Source organism: Acinonyx jubatus, chromosome B4 (assembly GCF_027475565.1).
Source record: "Acinonyx jubatus isolate Ajub_Pintada_27869175 chromosome B4, VMU_Ajub_asm_v1.0, whole genome shotgun sequence".
In the NCBI taxonomy this organism is placed as follows: Eukaryota; Metazoa; Chordata; class Mammalia; order Carnivora; family Felidae; genus Acinonyx; species Acinonyx jubatus.
The window spans coordinates 88,235,084-88,259,560 of record NC_069387.1 but is presented as its reverse complement, the minus strand read 5'-3'; the positions used below and the strand labels follow the sequence as shown (position 1 = coordinate 88,259,560).

Sequence of the window (24,477 nt, the reverse complement as noted above, 5' to 3'; positions counted from 1 at the left end):
ATAGTATGCTAATTTTGAGACTCTTTACCTCTTAGTCAAATAAAAGTCTAGAAGGTAATAGAATTTGTCCATTATTTTTATGAAAAATGTGATTATTGTAGATACCTAGGAACGGAGAGTCCTGGGATGGTGTTTATGGCACTTGGGCCGAATCTTAGGGACTCTTAATTTGTACTGAAACCTAAAAGACCTGTCTCCCCATAGAGCAGACTCACTCGAGAGAGGCCCCGCACCCCCAGTTCATACAGCTGATGGTTCTTGAGGCAATTGCTGGTGAAACAGGCAGTCACCATTTAAAAAAAATTTTTTGTTTAATGTTTATTTCTTAGAGACAGAGAGAGACAGAGCATGAGTGGGGAGGGGCACAGGCAGAGGGAGACACAGAATCTGAAGCAGGCTCCAGGCTCTGAGCTGTCAGCACAGAGCCTGACGTGGGGCTGGAACTCAACAGACTGCAAGATCATGACCTCAGCCGAAGTCGGACTCCCAACCGACTAAGCCACCCAGGCACCCCCAGGCAGTCACTATTTTATATCTCTACAGGCTTTATTATTTTGGTGTTTACTTTTTTTTTGTTTTCTTATGAAACTGCCTTGGTCCTATTACTAATACCTGTGGAATTGGCTTTACGTCATTTATGTTTTAGACATGACTGAAGATCTTTTAGTCACATGTCAGGGTCTTGTTGCCTTGATCTGATTCCGAAGGTAACATAGGTGCTGCTCTTTCCTGACACGATCTTTTCTGTATTCATACCCAGTCTTCTTGACTGTGTTCAGAGCGGTTCAGTCTGTCTGGGAGTCTTGGAATTAGGCAAGATATTTCTTACACTGGGGTCTTGTATAATCTCTAGAGACATCATTTTTGTGGGTTTTTTCCCCAGTAACATACGGATTGCCTTTCCCGTGAGTGGCTTGCCACTGAATGGTAATTTCTGACAGCTGCAGCATTACACTAAATGATTCAGAGCCAAGTTAAGCATTTTGGTCTGCCCTACAAGAGCCATCATAGCCACAGGAGAGCTGGCCCCTGGATATTGCCCTGAAGATGCTTTCTTGCCTTTCATGTCTGTACTTTTGGTTTTGTTTTTAAATTAAAAGTTCCTGACTTGGTAGGAATCCCCGTTTGGCCTTTCCTAAGACGCTCTAAGTTTTCTCAACAATGTTGAAGACTTAATTTCCTTTGAGTAAATGGTAGCTTTTCCAGTTACGAGCTGTTGGCTTTGTTTCAGTTACTTCTCTTTCATTTTCTCATCTGTAAAATGGGGGAAATGTACTGCATCCTACAGTTGTGGTGAGGATTAATTGAGGATAAACGGTAAATACTGGCACAGAATAGGTGCTCGGTAAACATTAGTGCCCCTAGTTTCCATGGTGGATTGTCTTCACCATTCTAAAAGGTTTTCCTAGCCTGTGACTGAAGTGACTTCAGGTGTATGCTTAGGTCCTGTATAGGCCTACACTGTCCCCTACAGTAGCCACCAGCCACACGTACCTGTTAATGTCAAGTTAAATAAAATATATACAGTGAATTTCCCCTTTTTTTTTTTCACTTTAATGTGGTCACTAGACAATTTTAAATTGCATATGTGGTCCCATTGTATTAGACTCTTCTGGTTTAGGTCCTAACGAGGATTTGTGTACAGAAAGAAAATAGTCTAATAAACTAAAGGAATAAGGCAAGGTATAAATGCAGGACAATAACTTTAATTTCTAAAATGTTTATGTAGCACATTTAAGTTCTGTGCTCTTTAAGGAACCTTTTATCAGTGCACTGTTGGAATGTTTTCTGTGGTCTCCAGCCTATTGCAAACATTTTTTAGTATATGTTAATCACTTTGAGAAACTATGAAAAGGGCTAATATCCTCCTTGGTAAAAAGTATTTAACTTTTGGGACACCTGGTTGGCTCAGTCGGTTGAGTGTCCCAACTCTTGATTTCGGTTCAGGTCATGATCCCAGGGTTGTGCGATTGAGTCCCATGTCAGGCTCGGGACCCCCATTCCTGCTCCCTCTCCTCCTCCACCTCCCCTTCCGCCCCTCTTCCCCACTTGTGCGTGCTCTGTTTTTCTAAAAATAAAAAAATAAATTTAAAAAGCATTTAACATTTGAGACTTTTAAAAATGTCAGGAGTTCATTTGAAGTCAAATTTAGTGAACTATAGAAATAAGTTGTAAACACTTTGTATAAATTAATTAGCCCAACATTTTCTCATAATTCATCAGACTTCGGGCAGTCCCAGAGAAGTTTTGAAAAATGTTTTGATCAATAACAGTATAGGTTGAATAAATACATAACTTCCCAGGGGCTTATATTACAAGTCTTATTAAACTTTTATGTGTTGTTGTTGTTTTTTAATTATTGTAGTTATGTTTGAATCAATGAGTCAGTAGACCTCAGTAAGTCTAGGCTATACAAAAATAATAATAGTAAATGCTGTTTGTCTTCTGGATGGGGTGGGGAACAGCTATATTACAGGTAAAAAAGAAAAATCAGACAAACTGTTCTAGATTGCTTCTTTTTTCCTCATTCTCATAGATGCTCGTTGCCAACATTGATTTGGGTCCTACTATTTTGGACATTGCTGGATATAACCCAAATAAGACACAGATGGATGGGATGTCTTTATTGCCCATTTTGGTGAGTATAAAGCCTTCAATCAGGCCTGAGCCAAGACTCTGAAATAAATTCCAGGGTGTATAAATTTAGACTTAAAAATTTAAATCTTAAACTACTAAATTTGGGGAACAAAATAGAATTTTTCTCTTCTCTATGGTGGGAAAGAGTTTTCTAAAAGACTGATTGGACCACATATAAAGAGTTCTGTATCCTCCCTTCCCTCCCCACTGCCCCAAAAAGAAACCATCATAAACAAAGTGAAGACAGGTGACAAACTGAGAAAATAGTTGCAACATACATGAAAAAGGGTACTTGGTCCTAATAGATGAGTTCTTAGAAAGCAGAGATTAATATCCCAGTAGAAAAGTGGGCAAAAGAAGTAACTTAACAACTCATGGAGAAATGAGAAATGGCCACAGTAAATGCAAAAACATTGCTCCAGTGCTCATCCAAGAAATGCTTAACCGAAGAAGGCCTTTATTGCCTACAGTACTGGCAAAGATTATAAAGATTTATACCCAGTATTTTCAGAAGTCTGAGAAAATAAAAACTACTCAGACTGTGTTCACAGAAGTGTGATCAGTATGAGCTGTCAGGAGGCTAAAGGTCTTTAACAAGACCTTTCACTTGAGAATATACACATTAAGAGGCTCCTGGCTGGCTCAGTCAGTGGAGTGTGCGACTGTTGATCTTGGGGTTGTGAGTTCGAGCCCCACGTTGTGTACAGAGATTACTTGAAAATAAAATCTTAAGGAAGAGAAATACATTAAGCAATTCCATCTGGGAATTTATTCTAAAGGAAACACACTTAACTCAAGAATATTTGAGCACCTCCCATGTGTCTAGCACTGCACAGAGCTAAGGATCTGTGGAAGGATCAATATTAAGTTGGGAGGAGCAGTATTAAAATGTGCTGCGGTTTACGGTGACTCATTATAGGTGACTCTTACTGGTCTGAACCTGTTACGACATATTATTAGGTAGTATATGCTTCATACGAGAGGACTCCTGTCACTCACATAAGTTACGAGATAGAAGAAATCCCCATGAACTCATCGCCTCGTTTAATAAGGCAGGTATTCCCAGTGCTGGTGCATCCCCCTGTATGCCTCTCCCCATCCTGCCTACCTACCTTTGTATGCCCCGTGGGAGTGATCCTTTTCCTGAATTTCATGGTTACCATTCTCTGGATTTTAATTTTTTAGTAATGATGTACATATTCCTAAATGAAATACCTTAGTTTTGATATTGTTTTGCACTCTAAAAATTATACCCTACTGAATGTAGTCTGGGACTTTTTTCAACTCAGCATTGTTTCCAAACTGATACGTGTTGTTCACAGATGCCTAATTTCCATTGTATGAATGCATCACAACTTAATTACCTGTTTTGTCAGTGGATAAACCTTTCTGTTATGCTAGTTTTGTTTTAGGAACAGTGCTGTTAGAGCATTTTTATATATTTCTTCCAGTGAACATGTGTGTATATACCAAGGTATGGGAACTGCACATTGTTCTCTTCTACAGATATTACCAAGTTATTTTTATAAAGAGGTCATCAGTTTACCTTCCCAGCAGCAACGTATGCGATTTCCCTTTGTTCTATATGAAACTGTCAGACAGCTTAATTTTTGCCAATCTAGTGGTTTAAAAAGACCAAAACTTTATTTGGTCCTACTACTGTGTGTGCATTTCTTTATTTATTAATGAGATGAATCATTTTAACAGCTTACTTGACTTAATTCATACAGTTTACTGAAGTTGACAGTTGAGTCATTTTTGGTATATTCAGAGTTGTACAGCCGTACCATAATCTAAATTTAGAACATTCTCACAATCCCAAAAAGAAACCCCAGATATATTAGCAGTCTCCCCCCACCTTCGCTCCCTCTCCCAGCACCAGGCAAGCACTGATCTACTTTCTGTTGCTATAGATTTGTCAGTTGTGGCCATTTTGCATAAATAGAATCATATGTGGCCCCTGTGACTCGTTTCTTTTCCTGAGTATAATGCTTTCAGAAATCATGTTGTAGCATGTATCGGTATTTCATTCCTTTTTATTACCAGATAATATTCCATTGTATGGATATGTCACATTTGTTAATCCATTCCTCAATTGATAGGTTTTCCCTTTTTGGCTACTGTGAATAGCGCAGCTGTGAACACTGTGTACAAGTTTTTGTGCAGACAGATGTTTTCAGGTCTTTTGGGTATATACCTATACCCCTGGGAGTAGAATTGCTCTTTCGTATGGTGACTTATGTTTAACTTATTGAGGAACTGCCGGACTATTTCTTAAGCAACTGCACCAACGGTGTATAAGGTTTCAAAATTTGCTGTATCCTTGCCAACACTTGCTGTTATCTTTTTATTACATCGTAGCGGGTGTGAAATGGTATCTCCTTGTGGTTTTGATGTGCACTTCCCTAACGACTGATGATATTGAACATCTTGGCATGTGTTTATTGGACATCTGTGTCTTCTTTGGAGAAACATCTGTTCAGATCTTTTGCCCATTTTTTAATTGAGTTTTTGATCAGTGAATCCTTTTTCATTTATGCTTTTTATGTTGCTTCCCTTGTGAAGTGCATCTTTTTGCCCGTGATGTCCTCCCTGTTTGTGACTTGTCCTTGCTCTACATTAAGATATGAGAACACAGGAGTTAAATGTATAAATCCTCTCTTTTATCGTTGGTGTTCTTTGTATCTTGTTTATAAAAAGGTTTCTGAACCTCGAGATCAAAAACAATTCTCCTAGGTTTTCTTAGAATAGTTTCATACTTCTCCCTCTTACACGGAAGTCTTTGGTGTGTCTAGAATTGGTTTTTCTGGCATGGTATGAGGAATTCAGTTTCATTTTTTTCTCTATAAATACTCCGTTTTCTTTTCTGTTCCACACATGTGTCTTTCCTTGTACCAGTATCATTTTTGTCTTGTTATAAAGCTGTGTAATTAAATCTGTAAAGGCACACCTCTGTCATTGTCCTTGTGAGGATCTTAGCCACCTCTCATACAAACTTTAAAGACCACTTTTCAGATTAACTGAAAAAATTCATATTGGATTTTTGGTTGATTTGCTGAATCTATAGATCAGTAAAAGGAAAATTTACATCTTTTAATGTTCTCCATACAAACTTTATAGGTCTCCTTTCTAGTTAGGAAAAAAACCACTTCACTATGGGGATGAAATTACTATGCAGTTGACCCTTGAATGAGTATGAATTGCGTGGGTCCACTTACATGCAGGTTTTATCCAGTAAACATTGGAAAATATTTTGGAGATTTGTGGCAGTTTTTAAAAACTAGCAAATGAACTACGTAGCCTAAAAGTATTGAAAAAATAGAAAAGGTTAAATATGTCACACATGTATAATTTATATGTAGATACTATTTTATTACTTACTACCATAAAATATATACAAATCTATCATAAAAAGTTAACACTTATCAAAACTTACACAGGGGCGCCTGGGTGGCTCAGTCAGTTGGGCGTCCAACTTCGGCTCAGGTCATGATCTCACAGCTCATGAGTTCGAGCCCCACGTTGGGCCCTGTGCTGACAGCTCAGAGCCCGGAGCCTGCTTCAGATTCTGCGTCTCCCTCTCTCTGCCCCTCCCCTGTTTGCATTCTCTCTCTCTCTCTCTCCCCCTCTCTCCCCCTCTCTCCCCCTCTCCCTCCCTCCCCTCTTTCTCTCCCCCTCCCCTCTCCCTCTCCCTCCCTCCCCCCTCTCAAAATTAAACATTAAAAAAAAAACTTCCACAGAACATACATGACACCATTCGAGAGAAGTGTAAAAAAATTTAACAAGGCAGGATTAAATCATAAGTGCATAAAATTAACTGCAGTACATACTGTATTTTTGTATAATTTCCTAGCCACCTCCAGTTGTTGTTAAGTGAACTCAAGTGTCATGAGTATCTGCTTAAAATGCCATGTGGTGCTAATCATCTCTGCATGAACAGTTTGTCTCTCTAGTGCACTGGGTATGGTGGTGAATGATTTTGGTTCTCGTGTATTTTTCATTGCATTTAGTATAATACCATAAGCCTTGAATAACACCATGGGACTCTTACAAAGTGCCACCTGGGATGCTAGAAATGCTCCCAAGAAGCTGAGAAAAGTCATGACATTATAAGAAAAAGTTGAATTGCTGGATATGTACTGTAGATCAGGTCTGCCACTATAGTTGCTCACCATTTCAAGATAAATTAATCTAGCGTAAACACCACTGTGGAAAAAAAATAAAAAAGGAAATTCGTGAGGCCATTACTGCAGCCATGCCAGGAGGCATGAAAACTTGACACCTTTTGCAAAATACCTTTTTATCTGGTATTGAAAATAATAGCTTTTATGTGGGTACAGGATTGCTATACGAAAGACATACCTATAGACTCTTAAAGTGATTCAAGAGAAAGCAAAGTTATTATGTGACAACTTAAAGCAAAAGGAAGTTGAAGGATCTAAAGCTGGAGAATTTAATGTCAGCCAAGGGTGGTTTGATAATTTTAGAAAGATATGTGGCTTAAAAATGCCAATGTAACAGAAACAGAAGAACCTGCTTCTGTCAACCAAGAGGCAGCAGACAAGCTCCTGATGCCATTAAGAACATCCTTGAGAGTTCTGCCTACACAGGATTTTAATGCAGACAGAGTTTCCCTATTCTGGAGAAAAATGCCATGAAGGACATGTATTTGTAAGGAAGAGAAGGAAACACCAAGATTTAAGGCAGAAACGGACAGGCTAACTCCTGCTGTTTTGTACAAATGCAGTTGGGTTTATGATCAGGACTCCTGAGCCTTGAAGGGAAAAGATAAACACCAGCTGCCAGTTTTTTGGTTGTACAACAAGAAGGCCTGGACAATGAGAACCTTTTCCTGGATTGGCTCCATCAATAGTTTGTTCCTGAAGTCAGGAGAAAGTACCTTGCCAGTAGGGGACTGCCTTTTAAAGTTCTTTTGATATTGGACAATGAGGATGACCACCCAGAACCCCATGAGCTCAACACTGAAGGCATCGAAATGGTCTCCTTGCCCCCAAACACAGTGTCTCTAATTCAGCTTTTAGATCAGGGGGTCATAGGACCTTGACCTTCAGGGCTTATTACACACATTACTCTGTGGAAAGGATTGTCAACACTATGGAAGAGAACCCTGCCAGAATATCATGAAAGTCTGGAAGGATTACACCATCAAAGATGTCATCGTTGTAGAAAAAGCTATAAAAGCCACCAAGGCCAAAACAATAAATTCCTACTGGAGAAAACTGTGTCCACATGTGCCTAACTTCACAAAATTTACAGTAGAAGAAATTGTGAAAGAGATTGTCTGTATGGCAAAAAGGAGGGGCAGGGGGCAGGCGGTCAAGGGTTTCAAGATACGGATCTTGGAGGATTGACACTGGACAATCTGGCAGAAGGGTTTCCATTATTCAAGACTGCTTTTAACGTCTTCAATGCCATGGACCCTTCCATGATACAGGCACTGAAGCTAACGTAAACAGTGGAAGAAGGATTGGTACCATATGGAAACGGTTTTAGAGAAATGGCAAGAAAGACAAAAATTACACTGTATTTCATAAAGTTGTACTGAGTGTGCCTGCCTCCCCTTCTACCTCCTCCAGTGTGGAGACAGCAAGACTGGCCTCTCCCTTCCTCCTCCTCAGCCTACTCAACAAGATGCTGGGATGAAGACATTTATGGTGATCCTCTGTACTTAAATAGTCATCATGCCAGACGTTAAACTTGTGTAGGTTTTTGTCTTTGTGTAAAAATCTAGTAACTGTACAGCAAGAAATGTATCAACAGCATCACTTAAGTATTTACTGTGTGGAGTGGTGTGTACAAGGCTTCTATGGACGTGGATGGCCTATCCTTACATAGGCATAAGGTGAGTGATATTTAAAGTAAAAGTAATGTGTTAGTTTTCTTGCCATTTGTGCTTTCAAAGAATAACGTTACCATGCCGTGTGCCTCTCTCAAAACTGGAGAAACTGGGTGTCAGCCTGTCACCACTGGTAAGAGTTTTTTAATGTAACCATGTTTTCAATGCTGTGTTATGAATATGCCTGTAATACTGTGTGCCATAAATTTTGGCCATAAAAGTTATATAATCATCCATTAAGCTAGGCTACTGTGTAGCGTTCGTGTCAGCTGTACTAGGTCACCATAAAGCAGCCACATTACATGTTGCCAATGCATGAATCATTATACCCGTAAATAGGAGGGGTTTTTTTCACATTTTTTCATTGTTGTTAAAACTTCTAAGTTTATTTTGAGAGAGAGCGAGCTGGGGAGGGGCAGGGAGAGAGGAAGAGAGAGAATCCCAAGCAGGCTCCATGCTGCCAGCGCAGAGCCTGATGCAGGGCTCCATCTCATGAACCAGGAGATCATGACCCAAGCTGATCTCGAGTCAGACGCTTAACCAACTGAGGCACCGAGGCGACCCTCGTTTTTTCTTTTTTCATGTCTAGTGTTACCAATATGTATTACGTGTACAGTGTGTTATATCCCTTAAGGTGCTGACAGATCATCTCGTAAACAGATGACAGGCTTACGATGCGAGAAATACAGTACCATAAACGTATATATTCTCTTCCTCGTGATTTTAATATTTGCTTTTCTCTAGCTTTACTGTAAGAACACATGATATAATAGGTATATACAGCATGTTAATTGACTGTTGTTAGTAAGGCTTCCGGCCAATAGTAGGCCATCAGTAGTTGAGTTTTTATTTTTTTTAACGTTTATTTATTTTGGGGACAGAGAGAGACAGAGCATGAACGGGGGAGGGGCAGAGAGAGAGGGAGACACAGAATCGGAAACAGGCTCCAGGCTCCCAGCCATCAGCCCAGAGCCTGACGCGGGGCTCGAACTCACGGACCGCGAGATCGTGACCTGGCTGAAGTCGGACGCTTAACCGACTGCGCCACCCAGGCGCCCCGTGTAGTTGAGTTTTTAAAGAGCCAACAGTTACACGCGGATCTTCAACTGTGCAGGGTGTCAGTGCCCTTAACCCCTGTGTTGTTGGAGTGTCAACTGTCGTTAATTTCTCTGCATTCTTGTGGAAGCACTGCTTAGGATTCCACCCTTCTCCTTGTTCCTGTTTTGTTTTGGAAGTTACTCTGGTGAGACCGCTGGTGTATGAAGGTCGCAGAGCAGCTCGCAGCCCTAGCCTGCCCCGATTCAGGAGCTGCTGGCTGCTTGCGGCTATTTAAGGTCACAGGAATAAAGCGAGGATTCAGTTCCTATGTGTCACTAGCCAGACTGTTGAACAGCACAGATACAGTACATTTCAGTCAGAAAATTCTGGATGGTGCTGCTAGAGATGGGAGGTTGCACACCCCTGTGAGCCAAATTTAGCCCACCCCCATCTTCCATAGATAGTGTTATATTAGAATACAGCCACGTTCATCCATGTATGTACTTTCTAGGCCTGCTTTCCTGTACAACAGCAAAATCAAGTAGCTGCAGCAGAAACTATATAACCACAGACCCTAAATAGTATCTGGCCTTTGGCAGAAATGTTTAATGATGCTTCCAGACCATTAGTATCACCTGGAGACTAAAATACAGTAGTCACCCCTTATCTGTGGTTTCACCTTCCACGGTGTCAGTTACCCATGGTCAGCCACGGTCTGGAAGCAAATGATCTTCCTCCTGATGTGTTATTAGAAGATCAGTAGTAGCCTAATGTTATGTCACAATGCCTGTGTCATCCCCCTCAGTTCATCTCATCACGTGGGTATTTTATTCCAAGAAGGGTAAGTACAGTACAATAGAGAGAGACACCACATTCACATAACTCGTATTACAGTATGTTGTGTTCGTTCTGTTATTGTTAGTCTCACTGTGCCTTTTTTATAAATTATATTTTATCATAGGTATGTATGTAATAGGAGTAAACAGTATCTATAAGGTCCGGTACTGTCCACACTTTCTGGCATCCATGATGGGGGAAGATCTTAGAATGTACCCTCTACAGATGAGGGGGGGACTACTTACTTTTGCTTGGGTCCCATCCCCAAGATTATGGTTGATTGACCTGTGATATAACCTGGCTGTTGGGATTTTTAAAGCTCTCCTTGTGATTTTAATATTCAGCAAAATTTTGAGACAACTGATGTAGACTTCTCAGATACTCTTTTCTCGTCTGCATATTAATGATGCACAAGTGTGGGGTTTTAAAGTCCACTCGAGTTTGACAGATAAGCTATTCCCCTGACTCCCAGCTTTCACAGCTGAGAGTTGGTAGAGTGGGTACCTACAGAGTTGATGGCTTCTGAAATCCTGTGACTTAACGATTTCTGAGACCTTGACCTGTGTGGGATTGTTCAGGCTTCATTATAGGATAGTGGGTTAGTAGACGCGTTCCTGTCTATGCATCCCCCTTTCCAGGCAGCTGTGGCGTTCCGAGGCTTTGAACAGGCTACCAGTCCTTCCCACTGTGGTCAGCAGGTTAAGTGGGTGCACTGAAGTCCTTAGAGCAGCAGTTTTCACACTTGCATTCATCAGGAATGGTTTCCCGCCCCAACTAGGAATGAAGAACTTGCATTTGCAGTAAGTTCCCACCTGATGCTAATGCTCCTGGGGAACACACCCTGAGAACCACTGTTTCAGAGTGTGCTTCTCAAGTTTTACTGTGCATATGAATCACCAGTGGATCTTACTGAAATACAGACCATGGCTCATTAAGGGTAGAGTAGGGCCCGAGATTGTGCATTTCTAACAAGCTCCCAGGTGTTACTGATAGACTGCTGTTAAAAATTCAGCTGAGTAAAGGTAAAGATCAAATTGGCTTCATTCAGTGATTTATTACTTGGGCAGTGGCTCATCTGGTAATAGAAAGGAGCTCCACCAAGCTATAAAAAAGCAAAGGTTTTTAAAGGCAGAAAGAGGGCAGAAAAAAGTCGTTAGCAAAGAATGCATCGTTTCAGGCATGGTAGCCCTCCTAAGGGGAATGGAGGGGCCCGGTGGGCAGATTACCTCACTAGTACTGACCAGATAATTCCAGGTTGACTGGTTACAAGTACAAGGTAGGGGGGAGGGGGGGCTGTAATTAGGTATTAAGTCTTGGTTTGCTGACGTGGAGTTTAGCACAAGTGACTCCATTTGGGGCCTGTTGTGTGTTTTTTTAAATTTTTTAAAAATTTTTTAATCTTTATTTTTGAGAGAACTGTTGTCTCTTTTTAAATATGTGTATATATATATGTATATGTATATATATTTTAATCTTTGTTTTTGAGAGAGAGAGTGTGAGCGGGGGAGGAACAGAGAGAGGAGGAGACAGAATCCGAAGCAGGCACCAGGCTCTGAGCTGTCAGCACAGAGCCTGACGTGGGGCTCGAACTCACAAGCCGTGAGATCATGACCTGAGCCAAAGTTGGACGCTTAACCGACTGAGCCACCCACCCAGGCGTCCCTGTTGTCTCTCTTTTTTTTCTTCTTCTTAACAGTTATCCCTTTTTGATCAGACTGTCAGCTTAACTGAGAGTGATAAGAATTTAAGGCATTAGTGTTGTTCTCAGATACTGCTCTATAGTTCTTGCAGCTTTTGTCCATCCTTTGTGTGGTATTCATAGGTCATGACATCTTTTGCTTAATCTCTGTGATATTCACAAGCCACCACTTCAGGTTCATAATCTTTTTTTTTTTTTTTTAATGTTTATTTTTTGAGAGAGAGAGAGACCAAACACAAAGCAGGAGAGGGGCAGAGAGAGGGGGAGACACAGAATCCGAAGCAGGCTCCAGGCTCTGAGCTGTCAGCACAGAGCCCGATGCGGGGCTTGAACTCAGGAACCGTGAGATCATGACCTGAGCCAAAGTCGGATATTTAACCAACTGAACCACCCAGATGCCCCCAGGTTCACAATCTTTGAGTCAATCATTCTTTTCACTCCTTTTCTGACATTCCAATCTTGGAGAGATCATTTGCTTGATGGTTAGTGGCTGTGTAATGCTTTTGAGAGAATACAGTGCACCAGGAAGATTATGATGATTATTATGGACAGGATAATTCCCAATGTTTGTAGTCCCCAAGACCCAAACCAATCAGAATCTGTCAAAAAAAAAAAAAGATCCCACTGAAGGAGTCACCTTTTTGAGCGAAGTGGCTTGTTCAGGAATCTTACACAACTGAGTTTCAACTTCCCCAGAAGTGTTATTCCAGCTACAGTATAGCCATAGCACAGAAACCTCTATGTTAAGCTAAAATACAATCAAGGGCTATTCTTTTAACAAGAACAACTTTAGCCAGAGAGTCTAAGGAGCTTTTCCCGGAAGCTATTGTCTTCTGCTTTCTCTGCCCCTCCCCTGCTCCCATTCTCTCAAAAAAAAAAAAAAAAAAATTTTTTTTTTTCTTAAACAGTGGAGAGGTTTCTGTCATATACTAATTTATATTTACTAATAACCAGAAAAGTATCTGCCAAAGGAGGTGATTTCTGAGTCATGAATGTCTCCTGGTAATTTCTTTCTAACTTGATGTATAAATCCAAGAGAGTCAACCAGTGAGGTGTCTTAGTTCACTGTGGAAAGTCAAGGGCACAGTTAGATAATCTAAGACATTGCCTGGCTGTGTGCCAGCTCTCTCAGCATTCATAGGCCCAAGGAGAGTGAAAACGACCACAGACAAAGACAGACTGGATCAGGGCACAGATCATCTCCGTTTAAGTGGTAGTGTTAATGGATCATTCACAGGATTTGCTGTGTGTACCTGTTCAAACCAGGGGACAGTTAGGTTTTTAGCACATAGGGAAAGAAAATCTCCCAGCCTGAAATAGTCATTCTAAATGCCTTGCAGAGGTGGGTGCTGCTGGTGAGATATTTCCGTGAAAAGGGACGGGTCTGACCTACATAATCATGAGAACGTTAGGGAGCAAGTGTACTAAGATTTACATAAATACTTGGGTCTGAATCTGGCACATGACAGTCGTAAATGGAGAAATGTGAAATAAGGCAGAGGATGTTCTAGCTCTAAGAGTCAAACTTGGTAAAAGGCTTCTTGAAGGGGTGGGGTGGGGGGCTCAATCATGGTTTGTAGTAACATTGGGAATAGAAGAGAAATTGGTCACAGGGAACACCAGAGGATCTCTAGCATCATGGGTAGATCAGAATCTTTGATGACAAATCCCGCAGTCTGAAAGGTTACCTTCCTTAGCACTTCCCTGAGAGAACACAGATCAAGCATGTTATTTTTATGGGCCAAGACAAGAGTAAAGGAAAGGAGGGGAAGGTAAAAAAATTTCATGTTCGGTTAAAAGTATGAAGTCTTGGTCCAGGGGGAAGCAGTCTACTTTGATGTCATTTGCTTGTCTTCCTCATCAGTTTGATTTGGAGGTTTCCAGTGTCTGTGTATGACCAGATGTCAGGCGGAGCCTTCTTAAGCTGTGAGGTGTATACCCAAGGCTCAGTGCCTTCTAGTTTTGCAGCAGTGTTAGTGATCAGGAACCACTTGGTGAGGACCTTTCCAGTGGGGTTTGAAGGCTGTTTTCTTATGCTGTTTCCAGGACATTCAATCACCAGGCTCTAAGACTGTGACCGACAGGATCCTTTGAATTGGGATCCAGGAAAGCTTCATTAACCTATTGATAATAGGTTTTAGCAAAAGACGTTAAAGACTTACAGTATCATGTCAGGCTAGCTTGAAACAAGGCATCAACAGAAAGTTGTATACCAATAGACATTGGTCTACCAGTAACTGTCTCATGTAGTAGAATGAGTTCGTTTCCCAAAGTGGGTGCTGTGAATAGTCGTCAAGGCCAGAAGCGACGCCTTAGGTCAAAGGAGTCCAGTTTTTCAGCAAGTTTAGAGATTTGTAAGTTTGAGGATCCCATTCGTTCTCTCAGTCTTGCCTGATATAATCGAGGGTGATTGGGACAGTGGTCATTTCAAGAGGTTTGCAAAGCTTTCATTAATGCTTGTATGATTTGCCCATTGAAGTGGGTGACTCAATCACTGGTGATTACAGAAGGTATACTCGAAGTGGAAAACAAGTTTTCTAACAGTCTCTCTGCTGCTGTAAGGGCATCAGCTTTGCAGCAGGGCAAGGCTTCAACCTATCTGGAAGACATACATACAAGAAAATATAACCCATGCTAGGTGAAAAATGAATGAAATTCAGTTGCATTTCTGCAGAGGGTCTGGAAAGAGGAGGTTTGAGTTCCCTGAGAACAAAAATAGTTTTTTCAGGATTATGGTCCTGATAGGTCAGACATTTATAGTTCTTTAAAGAAGTTTCACCACCGATGTTTTTTATAATTTGCGTCATCTTAAATGCACCATGGTTGGGGAAGGAATGCAAAAGCCACAAAATGGGATTTGCCAAGGAGCCAGGAAGAAAGGTCTTGATTTTCCTGTAACCCCAGTCGTTTATTAAGTTTACAACCATTGTCTTACAATCTTAATTTCTCTGTCTCGGGAACAGAGTGTTGCCACGTTGCAAGGATGAGACCTCACCCTTTGCCCCACATGGCAAACTTCTGGCAACAAGATGTCATTTTTTGTAGAAGCAGAATAGACTTGATCCACATATGCCACAACCTGTACAAGTTCTGTCGCTGCTACCTTTGCATGAAAGCCAGCTAGGGTATTTCCCTGATACTCAGGTTCAGTCTTTTTAGTGAGAGCCTCAGTTTTGATGACAGCAGTTTCAGAGGGTAAAAGAATGGCAGTAAGAAGTTTACTTGCCCATTTTTGATTGGGGTCCCAGTGGACATAAGAAAACCCCTTTGTCTCCATAACATCCCCAAATCATGGGCCTGCTGGCTCTCAGTGTAACAGTTCTACCTTTCAGGAATTCGCATGCTGAGGTGGGGGCATAGAATAGTGCTCTGCTTATTGGGCCGAGTGAGCTTGTGGGAGATTAACAGCATAACCTGCTTGGAAGTTCCCTTTCTCGTATTTATAGTGTGACCCATCAATAAATAAAACTACTCAGGATTAGTCAAAAGGGGGATGGATGTCTTGTAAATCAGGATGCAGTGTCACAGAATGGGACATTACTACCCCACAGTCCCAGGCTCCCTTGCTCAGGCAGGGGCATTAAATGGAGCAGGATTAAGAACGTCCTGACACTTACGATGCAGATGAGGGGGTAGGGGTCGAAAGAGTTCCTAGGAGGTTAGTCTGCTTGCAGAAAAGTGTTGGAAGTGTGAGTCCTTTTGGAATTAGGAAGGCTCTAAGCTGTGTTTGGGGTGTGTAAAGAAATGTCATTTCCTAAGGTTAAATTCACCGAGGCTTCTAACTGCTGCTGGAGCTGGAGCCTGGCTGCACAGGCTCTAGCAGGGGAGTCGAGCCGTATGCTGTAACAGGCCTGTATTTATTGCCTTGTTCTTGCATCAGCATTTCTTGTGCTTGATGATCTCTTTCACACACAAATAAGACGTAAAGCTTTTGGTTTGGTTGGTTTGGTATCTCTAGGGTGGGCGGTTCTTCTAGTGCTTATTTTAGTCTTAAAAAGGCCCGTTCATGTTTATCTTCCCATTCAAGGGGTTCAGGGACTGATGTCTCAGTAAATTCATAGAGTGGGGAAGCCAACAGAGAAAAATTAGGAACCCGTAATGTGTAATAGCCAGCTAGGTTAGAAATCCACAAAGCTATGCTTAGCTTAATCCTTTTTGGAGATAACTGGATTCCTTTCGTGCTTAGATTATGACCTAGGGTAATCAACAATGTCTAGAAATGAGATTTTTCCTCAGAGACTTTATGTCCCTTTTCACCTAACTGCTACAGCAAGTCCGTGGAACTCTTTATGGAGACCTCTTTGGTAAACAAGCATAGAAAGAGATGGTCTGCATATTGTAAAAGGATCGATTTCCCAGGAACTGGTGGAGGATGAAATCTTGGTGGAATACATGGGGGAAATAAGGGACCTCAATGAATCCTTGAGGCCTGACTGTCCAGGTGTATTATTGATTGTTCCAAGTAAAAGCAAATGGATATTGGCTGCTGGAGTTCACAGAGATGCTGGAAAAGGTTGAACAGGTGTGTAACATTGAACCATTTGAGTCTGGTAAAACTTAGGTATTTGAATTTGGGACAACTGGGAAATGGGGAAAACTTGTTAATAGCTCTCAAGTCCTGGACAAGTCACCATCCTCTCCCGTTGGGTTTCCAGACTGGCAAAATCTGCCTCTTGCAGGGGCTGGAACAGGAAACGATTAACCCCTGGGCAAGGTGTGAGGCCTTGGATAGCCTAATGCTTTAATGGATATTGGGGCAACATAAGAATAAGTTTAGTCCTATCTGTGAATTTCTGTAGGCTCTGCACTTGTTATCCTCCCAATGTCAGAATTAGAAGTGGCCCACAGATTTTCAGGCATCTCAGTTAAAATAGGGGGGTTTTGTTGGAAGTCTTCCTCATTTATATCAAGGACAAAGTATAAAGAATGGAAGATCAGGTTCAGGTTGGTCAGGAAATTGTAGGGTGAGGTCTTATTAGAAGCAAAACTTATTGGCCCTTTACATTTAGAAAGGAGGTCTCTACCTAATACATCGGGGCTATATCACAGAGCCAAAAAGAAGGCTTTTTATTAAAAGGTCACAAAGTCATTTGTCCTGGTTTGAGGTAGAAATTCTGTCTAAACTTGATTAGATACCCCTAGTATATAAACTTTCTTTTCACTCTGAGGAATTTGATGTCCTATGAGAGTGGGGTTTAAAGTAGAAAGTGTAGGGGCACCTGGGTGGCTCAGTCAGTTGAGCATCTGACTATGGCTCAGGTCATAATCTCGAGGTTTGTGGGTTTGAGCCCATGTCAGGCTCTGTGCTGACAGCTCAGAGCCTGGAGCCTGCTTGGGATTCTGTTTCCCTCTCTCTCTGCCCCTCCCCCACTCACCCTCTGTCTCTGTCTCTCAAAAAATAATAAACATTAAAAAAATAAATTTAAAAATTTTTTTTAAATTAAAAAATAGAAAGCATAGCCTTGGTAGCTATAGAATTTAGCAAAGTATACTTCATTAATTTTAGTTTCCCCTTGGATGTTCAAGGGTATTACTGGTAGGAGTTTCCCTGTCGGTTTTGGGAAGGGCCCCACATGGGAGCTCTCCCTTGGGAGCATCGAGGAATTTGTGTAGGAGCTTTCAGGACAGTTTCTCTAAAGTTTCGTAGTTAATTACAAGTGAGATAATGGCCCCCGGACCAGCCATTTGATGATGCACTTCTAGGAGGGTATGATATGGAAGACCCAGTAAAGGCCATTGGTTTGGCAGACTTCTGTTTATGATTTTGGTCCAAAGTCCTCTCAAAGTGTTTGGCTATGGTCACAAGTTCAGTCAGGCCAGTGGCCTCTCATCCTGTCTTTTTATTAACCCATGAATCTCAGGAAATATTCCATTTACAAATAGGGCAGCTTGAGCAGATTGTACAGAGTCAGAAGTGCCATAGAAGAACATTTCCAAACAGACTTCCGACTCTGCCATGGATTCATCTTTTATTTTCATATTTGATGAACAGACCAACTAGTGCAGGCAGGAAGACTCTAGGAATGGCTTTTAAAATATCAGTTGGTGAGGGCACCTGGGTTGTTCAGACCATTAAGCAGCTGACTATCGATTTCAGCTCAGGTCATGATCTCACAGTTCGTGAGATTGAGCCCCAAGTCAGGCTCTGTAGTGACAGTATGGGACCTACTTGGGATTCTCTCTCTCCCTCTCTCTCTCTGCCCCTCCCCTGCTCATGCATGTGCACTCTCTCTCTCAAAATAAATAAGCATTTAAAAAAATATCAGTTGGTATATTTCCAGCTCTTTATGGTCCTTAAGAGAGCTATGCTGGTGAAAGAGGTCCCTGAATATCATCATCCTTGGGATTATGCCATTCTACTTCCTGCATCCATTTTTGGCCTTCACAAGGTCCTGCCAACATATGTGGAAGCTGATAAATATAGCAGCCTGGGGTCATAGGCCCTGGTAAGGATTCTAAACTCTTCAAAAAAAACTTTGGGCTCTTCCCTGGCTTTAGGAAATTCTTTAGCTATGGCACTTAGTCTGGTCTTTGACCAAGGAATGAAATAGATCTGAGAAGGATCACTTGCAACCGCAGGTAGGTTTATTTTAAGTAACTTTTAAATCTCCTCAGAGTGGAAAGGCAGTTTTGACAGAATTAGTAAAACAAGAGTACTACTGTAAAGAAGGATAGAAGTGTGGGAGTCAGGTCATTTGTGACGTCTTTTATTTTAGGTACCTTTGTCTTTAATTTTCCTTGACCTTTTGAAATGAATCTTTCAGTGAGGCTGTTTTGGAATCTTGAAGCCTTTTGGAAACCTACATATCAATTAAAATAGGTATCCCATATTCATTTAATTCAGGAGCCCTTTCAAGTACATCTCTTTTTTCTTTTTTTTTTTCTAATTGAAGTGTAGTTGAGGTACAATATTATATTAGTTTTAGGCGTTTGACATTTATATATAATACAAAGTGATCACCACAATTCATCTAGCTGTCTTCTGTCACCAAAGTTATTAAGTTATATTTCCTATGCCATACATTGCATTTCTGGGTCTTGTACATGTGCTGCCAAAGCGAGCACTCTGTGTCTTATTTAATAACCTGTAGTTGGTACCTTTTAATCTCCTCGCCTCTTACAACCACCAAACTGTTCTCTGTATCTTTGGGTCCATTTCTGTTTTGCTCATTTGGGTTTTTTTGTTTTGTTTTTGTTTTGTTTTAGATTCTACGTATCAGTGAAATTATATGGTATTTGTCTTTCTCTGACTTATTTCACTTGGCATAATACCCTCTAGGTCTTCCTGTGTTGTCTTAAATGGCAAGATTTCATTCTTTTTTTGTGGCTGAGTCGTAGTTTATTTTATATAAATATATGTATGTATGTATATACGTATATAAGCTTCATCTGTCCATGAACAGTTAGGTTGCTTTCATATCTTGGCTGTTGCAAATACTGCAGTGAACATAGGGGTGCATATATCTTTTCAAATTGGTCTTTTCATTTTCTTCGCCTAAATACCCTGAAGTGGGATTACTGGGTCCTAGAGTAGTTCTGTTTTCCATAGTAGCTGTGCCATTTTACATTTCCACCGACAGTGCATGAAGGTTCCCTTTTCTACACATCCTCACCAATACTTGTTACTTCTTATCTTTTGAATATTAGCCATTCTGATGAGTGTGTGGTATCTCATTGTGGTTTTCACTTGAACTTTCCCATGATGAGTGATGTGAGCATCTTTCATGCATCTGTTGGCCATCTTTTTGTTGTCTTTGCAGAAGTGTCTGTTCAAGCCCTCTGCCCATTTCTTTAAGTTTATTTATTTTGAAAGAGCATGAGCACAAGCAAGGGAGGAGCAGAGATAGAGGGAAAGAGAATCCCAAGCAGGCTGCATGCTGTCAGCACAGAGGGGCTCTGACGAACTGTCAGACATGACTCGAGCTGAAACCAAGGGTTGGACATTTAAAACTAAGCTACCCAGGCTCCCCTGCCCAATTTTTAATTTTATTTTTGCCTTCTTGCCCTTACCTAAGGAGACCAATCCAAAAAAAATATCCCTATGTTTTTTGGTAGCTGTTTTATGGCTTCTGGTCTAACATTTAAGTCTTTGATCAATTTTGAGTATATTTTTCTATATATGGTGTAAGAAAGTGCTCCAGTTTATTCTTTTGCATGTAGTGTCCAGGTTTCCCAGACCATATATTAAAGAGACCATCTTTTTCTTATTGTATATTCTTGCCTCCTTTGTCAAATATTGACTGTACGAGCATGGGTTTATTTCTGGACTGTCCTGTGCCATTGATCTATGTGTCTGTTTTTGTGCCAGTACAATGCTGTATTGATTACTGTAGCTTTGTAATATAGTTGGAAATCAGGGAGCGTAATACCTCTAGCTTTGTTCTTTCTCAACATTGCTTTGGCTATTTGGGGTCTTCTGTGGTTCCATACAATTTTAGGACTATTTATTCTTGTAAAATGCTGTTGGTATTTTGGTAGGGACTGCATTGAATCTGTGGATTCCTCTGGGTAGTATGGACATTTTAACAATATTAATTCTTCGAGTCCATGGGCACAGTATGTCTTTCCATTTATTTGGGTCATCTTCGATTTCTTTCATCATTGTCTTAGTTTTCAGAGTATAGATCTTTCACCTCCTTGGTTAAATTTATTCCTAGGTATTTAATTCTTTTTGATGCAATTGTAAATGGTACTTTCTTAATTTCTCTTTCTTACAGTTCATTATTAATGAACAGATTAACGTGTATTAATTTTGTATCCAGCAACTTGACTGAATTCATTTATTATAATACTTTTTTGGTGGAGTCTTTAGAGTTTTCTATATCCTGTTGCCTGTAAATAGAGACAGTTTTACTTCTCTTCTAATTTGGGTGTCTTTCCTTTTGCTTATCTGATGTGGCTAGGACTTCCAACCCTATGTTGAATAAAAGTGGCAGAAGGCATCATAGTCTTGTTCCTGATCTAATCTTCTCTAGTGTATGTGTGTATGTATATGTGTATGTATATATATATATTTTTTTTTCATTTCATTTAGTGTATTCTTCAGCTCTGATTGGTTCTTGATTATATTTTCTGTCTGAAGTTCTGAAGTTCTCATTGTTCATCCATTCTTCTCCCTATTTTGGTGAGCGTCTTTATGACCACCAGCTCTTTCTCTGGTAGATTGTTTACCTCCATCTTCTTTATTTCTTTTTCTAAGATTTTGTCTTGTTCTTTTCTTTGGAACATACTCCTTTGTCTCACTTTGCCTCTCTGTTTCCACGTATTTGTTCTATTAAGTAGATCAGTTATATCTCCCAGTCTTGAAGAAGTGGCTTTATGCCAGAGGTATCCTATGGGGCCCAGTAGTGCCAACTCCCCTGGTCACCCAGGCCATGTGCCCTAGGGATGTCCCCTGCATGGGCTGCATGCACCCTCCTGTTATGACTGGCCTGCAGTTTATGTTAACTCACTGGTGTGCAAGGCAGTTCTCTGGTGCAGCTGGCTGTGGGCAGGGCAGCCTTCGGGTGCTGTCTACAGAGTCCAGCTGTAGCTGTTGCGGGCACCAGGGCAGGGGCGCTCATGGGGAGCTCGAGTGCTAGACAAGGCAGCCCACTGGGTGTGGCGTGGCAAGAGGTCACTGGGGAAAGGTTCTGGTGCTGGCTGAGGCTGCCAGCCAGGTGTGGCAGAGTCAGGTATGTTTCTTGAATGAGTGATCTTCTCTACTTGTCCACATAAGGGCCATTTTAAGCCTGGGCTCCAGGTTGTTTTTAGGAAGATTTTGTTAGTGTTGTAGATATTACCTCAGGTACCATAGTTGTTAGATATAAAATAAGCACATGTGCCAGAGGTGGTACACTCGACTTAGAGTTTAAGATGCCCATTAGCTAAGGCTTTGGATTTCTCTGAGCCAGTCTAAATACCTAAATGGGATGTACCACTGGGTTGGGGCTTGGTGTTTTACAGTGTAGCTCATTGGATAGAAGTTGGTGGGTGACCACCTGTCCATCCAACCCATTCCGTGACCAGTTTATCCTATCACAGGAGTCTTCTTGAGGTGGCAAGCGCTCTAAAATACTCGTGTGCACCAATTTTTCAGGCTATTTGGCTTCAAAGATCCTCATTAGCAATAGTTTTTATCTACACAAAAGACGACAAACACACACCTTAACATAACAGCAGGAACCACGAAATGTTTACTGCAGACTGGCCAAGAGAAGGCCATATGTACCACCAGCGATTCCCAGCGTGGACTCAACCAGTAAACTCCAGTAAATGGGGATTATGGACTGGAAAGAGATTGCAAATAACTGGGGAATTGCAGATTGAACCAAGGGCTGGGGAGTTGGGTTCTGAATGGAACACTCTGCTGTCTCAAGGTGACCAGCTGAGCCCTGGACTGGAAAGCCAGTTAGACCAGGAGCTTAAGTCAGCCCTCAGAAATGGCGAAAAGATCATGAACTCAAAAATGGATTTGCGATTATCACACCTGTGGCTTTCATGGTCCCTAAATGCTGTCACAAGTTTGCTTCAGCTCCTGGCACCTACTACCCAGTCTGTTAAAAATTTATTCAGTGATTCATGAATCAGGCAGCAACTTCTCTACAATAGAGAGGTGTAGAAAAGGAAAGGGTTTTTTTAAGGCAGAAAGGCAGCTAAAGGAAATTATTAACAAAGAATGCATCGTTTCATGCGTGGTCACCCTCCTGAGGAAAACAGAAAGACCCATCGGGCAGATTACCTCCCTAGTACTAACCAAGTAATTTCAAGTTGGCTGGTTAAATAAAGGTTACATTCCTGGAGGGTTGACACTCAACTGGGTTAGGGTAAGTATTAAGTCTAGGTTTGTTGATGTAGGGTTTAGCACAAGTGACTCCATTCTGGGCCTGCTGTCTCCTCTTTAACACCGCAAAGCAGACTTTGATTAGTAAGGCTGAAGACCATCTTAAGAGCACATTCTAACCTGATCTCCCTAGCTCCATCTCTCCACCCCATCTCTAGACTCTGCTACTGGGATGACTTTCCTACAGGACAGCCTTGATTGTGTCACTTCCCTGCTTAAGAGCCTCCCGCTGCTTCCCACCACCTGCTGCTGTTTACAGAACAAGTGGGCAGCCTCCTGTCCATGCCGTTTTCTGTGTGGTTGCCACCCTTGTGTGAAAGCTGGATTTGGGGAAACCTTACTACCCCATGTTCTTCCTTCCAGTACTCCTGTTGTCCTTTTGATCCAGAACTTTTTACTTCTGTCACCTTCCTCCTTTCACCATGTGTGAGCCTGTCTTCAGCGCTCCTATTTCAAATGCTGGTGCTTCTTTCCTTTCATTCCACGGATGTGCAGTGAAGACTAAATGAGTTCATTTACATATGGTATCAACATTCTAACCAAGAAGAATTTTGAACCTGTTATAGTCCTTAACGCATAAGCTGTGTTTAATTTTTGTCCTTGTGTGTATTAGCCTGTAAATTTCTTCAGATGAGTTAAGAATTCTTAGATATCGTTTATAGTTTCCATTCCTGACCTGCTTCTCAGAAGTAGTCTTGGGAAGTAACTACTAAATGCTCAAAGTATTTGACCATCACTTGTAAGGGCTCTGTAAATACCAAACATGATACTCAGAAGCCTTCATCTGCATTAGTTTTTGTCATTCTCTTTAGGTGCCGAATGCACAGTCCAACCAGCTTTGACTCCCGGGTCCCCTGAAGTAATAGAATAAAACTTTGTGATCCTTATCACATTCTGTATGCGTCATAGAAACCATTTTTGTTCTTCCTTCCAGAGAGGTGCCAGTAATCTGACGTGGCGGTCTGATGTCTTGGTGGAGTATCAAGGAGAAGGCCGTAATGTCACCGACCCAACATGTCCTTCCCTGAGTCCCGGAGTATCTGTGAGTTGGCTTAGACGGTTTTCTTACCAATAGCACAGCAAGGCATTGGTTCAGACATGTCAGGTACTAAAACCCCAAATCTAAGTCTTGCTCCTCTTTCCCTTGACTGTGGAGATTAGTAGATGAAGAGTAAATTCAGTAGTCCTGAAAATGATGCTTCTGATCTATTGGCAGAATGTGCTCCTTGAATTCTTGCAGTTTTTATAACAAGTGCATGTATCTATCTGCCCATATTCTTATCTATACCTCTTCCCAATAGCAGTACCATTTTTTATTAGGGAAGCTATCTATCAGTGGCACTCAGTAGAGAAGTGGGGTTGCCACAGTTCTGTGTAACTGCCATCATAAGTGTCTTGCATTGGTGGCGGTCAGACTGGTGACGGAGGTGGTAAGAGCACGTTGGCTTCACTTTGGAGAGTGGGAAATAGGAGAGTCGACTCTAGATAGAAGCCTAATACCAACGTGTAAGGATGTAGTGAAGAACCGACCAGAAGTTGGTAAGGAAAACATGAAAAAATAACTTACCTGCAACTGGTTCCACAAAG

At 41.3% G+C, this 24,477-nt stretch overlaps 1 protein-coding gene across 1 annotated transcript in view; it reads left to right on the top strand.

Annotated features, from left to right (window-relative positions):
• Positions 1-24,477, top strand: part of GNS (glucosamine (N-acetyl)-6-sulfatase) — a 55,898-nt gene that overhangs the window by 23,506 nt on the left and 7,915 nt on the right. The window contains exons 10-11 of the mRNA XM_015079505.3: positions 2,537-2,638; positions 23,825-23,932. Of these exons, the coding sequence (XP_014934991.2) occupies positions 2,537-2,638; positions 23,825-23,932 (210 nt within the window). The remainder of the gene's footprint in view (positions 1-2,536; positions 2,639-23,824; positions 23,933-24,477) is intronic.